This window comes from Fonticula alba (assembly GCF_000388065.1).
Source record: "Fonticula alba strain ATCC 38817 unplaced genomic scaffold supercont2.1, whole genome shotgun sequence".
NCBI classification, from domain to species: domain Eukaryota; order Rotosphaerida; family Fonticulaceae; genus Fonticula; species Fonticula alba.
The window spans coordinates 518,483-522,566 of NW_009242971.1; the positions used below are offsets into that span (position 1 = coordinate 518,483).

The 4,084-nt window shown below is 65.7% G+C and overlaps 1 protein-coding gene across 1 annotated transcript; it reads left to right on the forward strand.

Moving 5' to 3' along the window:
- The first annotated feature begins 1,358 nt into the window (after positions 1–1,358).
- H696_00106 (hypothetical protein) lies at positions 1,359–3,334 on the forward strand. The gene is made up of 5 exons (XM_009493938.1): positions 1,359–1,507; positions 2,162–2,275; positions 2,371–2,563; positions 2,704–2,818; positions 2,938–3,334. The coding sequence occupies exons 2-5, from the start codon at positions 2,194–2,196 to the stop codon at positions 3,052–3,054; spliced, it is 507 nt and encodes a 168-aa protein (XP_009492213.1). The 5' UTR covers positions 1,359–1,507; positions 2,162–2,193; the 3' UTR covers positions 3,055–3,334.
- Positions 3,335–4,084: the final 750 nt, after the last annotated feature.

Genomic DNA, 4,084 nt, shown 5'->3' on the forward strand with positions numbered 1-4,084 from the left:
GGGGGGGGGGGATGTGCGGACACCTGGCTCCGGGGCGCGTGTGTGGAAGAAAATAAAGCGCGCGCCCGCGCGATCGGGTGGGGCGCCGATCTCGAGAGTGGCGCCCTTTGGGGACGGCCGTGCCGCCGTGTGGGGAGATTCAAAAAACAGTTTCATCCAGACGTCCTCGTGACTTGTCCGTGATCAGACACGAGGGCCCTAGGGCTCGTCATCCATGGCCTCGTCTGCGGGAGAGGGGGCGCGTCTGGCACGGCCGAGGCGCGGGCCTGCGCGCGTGTGTCTGCGGGGCGGCCTCCTCCGTGTGGGACTTCATCCCCGCCCTGGTGGTGGTGGTGGTGGTGGTGGTGGGAGACTTTCGCTTGGCCATGCACCTCTGGAGGGCGGGGCTGGTTGCGCGTTGGGCGCCAAAAAGCCGGCTTTAATATTGGTCCGGGTGTTGTTGGTGCGTGCGTCCCATCAGACACGGGGGGTTCCGGTCGGGAGGCCAATACGGAGCCATCTGCGCCCCGGGCCAGAGTGCCCTATGAACCGACGCCCGGAACCTCTCACAACACCGCTCAGCAATAATAGAGTAAGGGCGGCGCCCGAGAGACAGCGCCCAGGAACAGGGGTGCGAGGGCTGAGCGGAAGGGGGGGAGGGGCTCCCCCAGAGTGCGGGGCACCTTGGCTCGCCAGCCCCCCCCCCCCCCCCCGCAGCCGCGGTCGCAGCTGGAGCTGCTCTGCGCAGCATCGGAGGGCGAGGTGGTGGAACACAGCCGAGGCTCCTTTTTCAGCTTGGCCCTGGTCTCTCGGGTTCTCCTCAGCCCGGCCCCGAGAGGCCCGCAGGCCGGGGCTCGCGCGTATGCGCGCCGCGGCGCGGGGGCAGCGGGGGGCGGGGGCGACCCATTTGTTGCCCCTCCACCGGAAAGCGGAGCAAGTGTGACCGTAACCGGGACAAGACCGATGACCGCCTCGGTACCGAAAAATAAATAGCCCCCCCCCCCCCCTCCCCCCAGGTGTTGGGCGTCCCTATCCGCTTGCCCTGCGTTTGTCTCCGGCTCTCCCTCTCTCCCGGCAGGGGGAGCGGGGCCATGCGCAAAATGCGCGCCCGCACGGCCGGGGCCGGGGCACCCTGGGCCTTGTCTCGGCCTGGCCCCCCCCCCCCCTCCGCCCCAAGATGCAGACTGGGGACCTACATTCGGGCAGAGGGCAGATGCTGGCCCTATCACCCTTTGTTGTTGTTGCCCCCCTCCCCCCCCCGCTGGCCCTTCTGGTCCACGGGACGCGTCCCGCCCACTGACCCAACGAGGATAGCGCCAAGTCAAGGGCGGGGGCCTGACCGAGGACCCCCGAATTCGGCGCCGTGGCTGTGTGCCGAGCGCCGGGCCAATAAGAGCCCGCGCAGGTTCCGATCCACTCCGCCGCCAGGCGGGTCGCACAACCACCCCGCCTCCAGGACAGTCTTCCCCACCAGACTTCCCGCCCCCTCCCCTCCCCCTCCGATCCCTCTGCTCTCCGCCGCACACATGTACCTCCCCCTAGCCCTCCTCTCTCTCTCTCTCCCTCGCCCTTCCCCCCTTCTCTTCCTCTCTCGCCTCCCGGCCCCTCCCGCTTTCCTATGCTCCCCCCTCCCCGTCGCCTCTCCCCCCGCTGCCGATGTGGCAGCATCACCCCTCTCATGGTCATGCGCGCTTGGGGACTCTTCCGTGTTGCCTGGACCCATAGCCTGTTGGATGTTTCACATGCTGTCTACTCCTGCCCCAGTTTTCAGGCGGGGCGGCGCTCGTCCTTGAAAGACGTGGCGCACACCGCCGGGACACCACCGCATGACTTCACGGGTGGCTACTGCGCACCAGCCACGGAAGTGCTCCTTCTTCCAAGGTGGCATAGCCACCTCGCGCACACTGTGCTTGTTGTTGCCACCTCGCCCTCGAGGATGCAGCACCCGCACCGGCGTGTCGCCATCACCCAGTGACGATGCCATGTGGCTGCCCTTTGCTTGCTGGCTTAGTGGGCGGCCTCGTCCTTGATCGCCCCTTGGGCACCCTCCTCACCCATCTTCCCCCCCTCCCCCCCCCCACACACACGCACCCAATCCCACGTATTCAAGAGGCTTTTCCCGATACTAATCTCCGCCTCTGCTCCCTCTTCTCTCTCCCTGCATCCCCCCTCCTCCCGCTAGTTGTGCAGCCTCTACCACCCTCCCCGAGCAGCATGTCTTTCTCTGAGGTTGTCTGCCCCGCCTACGCTCCCTTCTTCGGCATGGCTGGCGGCACCCTTTCCATGGTTTTCAGCGGTACGCGGCTGCCTCCTACGCCTTGTGCCCCCTCCTGCATGGCTGCCCGACTAATCCCTCTCTTCTTGTCCTCCCCCTCCCCACTTCGCATGCAGCCATCGGTGCCGCTTACGGTACTGCCAAGGCCGGGACCGGTATCGTCGGTATCTCTACCTTCAAGCCGGAGGCTGTCATGAAGTCTCTCATTCCTGTCGTCATGGCTGGTATCGTGGCCATTTATGGCCTGGTCGTTGCCGTGCTCATCTCCTCCGGTATTGGTACCCCGGGTGGTGCTTACTCCCTGGCCAGGTGCGTCGCCAGTTGCCATGTCCATGTGTCCCCCCCCCCCCCCTCCCCCCCTTCCCTACTCCGATTCCTGGTGGCCGGCCTGCCCTAACATCATCCTTTCTGCTTGCCTTCCCCTTCTCCCCGGTTTCTCTGCGATGTAGTGGTCTTGTCCATCTTGGCGCCGGTTTGAGCACTGGTCTGGCCGGTATGGCGGCTGGCATTGCTGTCGGCTTCATTGGTGACGCCGCCGTTCGCGGCTACCTCCACCAGCCCAAGGTATGTTTCCCATCCGATGCCCATCTCTTCCGCGAGAGGATGTGCGCAGTATTGCCCCGGGCATGCGGCTTTCCCTTCTAACCTCCCTCCTGTCACCTCCTCCCTTCCCCCGTGTGTAGCTCTTCGTCGGCATGGTGCTCATGCTCATTTTCGCCGAGGTCATCGGTCTCTACGGCCTGATTGTTGGCCTGATCCTGCAGACCCGTGCTGACAACAGCATCTGCTTCCAGAACTAAAGTGTGTCACCGCATGCTGTACATCCCCCCCCCCCCCATGGCGGGTGGAGGGCTGCCGTAGGGCATCATCCTGCCCTCCCCCTCTCCCTCCCACCATGTTTCCTTGTCACTCCCGCACCTTCAAATCCCTCCCTCCTCAGTCCTCCCCCCCCCCTCTCCTCCCTTCGCATCTGGAGTGGGATGTGGCCGAGGCTAGGCGTGTAGCACCATGCCCGTCCTCCCATGTCCCTCTCCCAGCAGCATGCTCTCCCTTTCAATATAAACGATAAATATGTACACACGCACACGCGGGCCACGGACTCTCTCCGTCCAGCGCGGCGCGCCAGGGGGAGATCCCAGCCGCAGAGTGATGGCAGCCGAGCAGGCGCCGAGGGGCCAGGAGTGCGGGGCTTGGTCTCACACCGAGGGCGGCCGCGGGGGCCGAGCCGTGGAGCATGGAAATGGTGGCAAGGCGCGAGCTTCCAAAAGGGTGTCGACGCACTTGGCAGCTGGATGCTCATCCGAAGGCCAAGGCCGGGGAGCCACCCAATCGCCAGTCACGTGCCAGGCATGACAGATTGACGGGGACCGCACGCCCACTGAGTCGGGCTCGTCGCGGGCCGGGGGGGGGGGGGGGGATGCGTGGCCAGCCGTGAAAGAGAGGACACCCCGGGGTCACACGGAAAGCCAGAGCAACAAAAACACGGGAAGGGGATTGAGCAGGCATCAGCCCAACGGAGAGGGCAAACGTGAAAGCTGGGGCTGTGCGCCAGTTTGGACATTGGTCCGTGAACGCGCACAACACGCCCACAGTCTCACTTGCTGCCTGGGCCGCCCGCGCAGCCGAGCGCTTCTCGATGGATGCCACATTCTGGAGGCCTTGAGACAGAGGCACCTGACCTGCGCAGCCGCATTGGAGGGGACCAGGCGCTCTTGAGCGGCCCCGATCTAGGGGCCCGCGGGTGGAGCCTTCTTGAGGCTCGATCGAACTGGGCCTCCTCTATTTCCCGGACCCACACCTCTCCCTCCCCCGATCCGAGGCGGCCTCCCT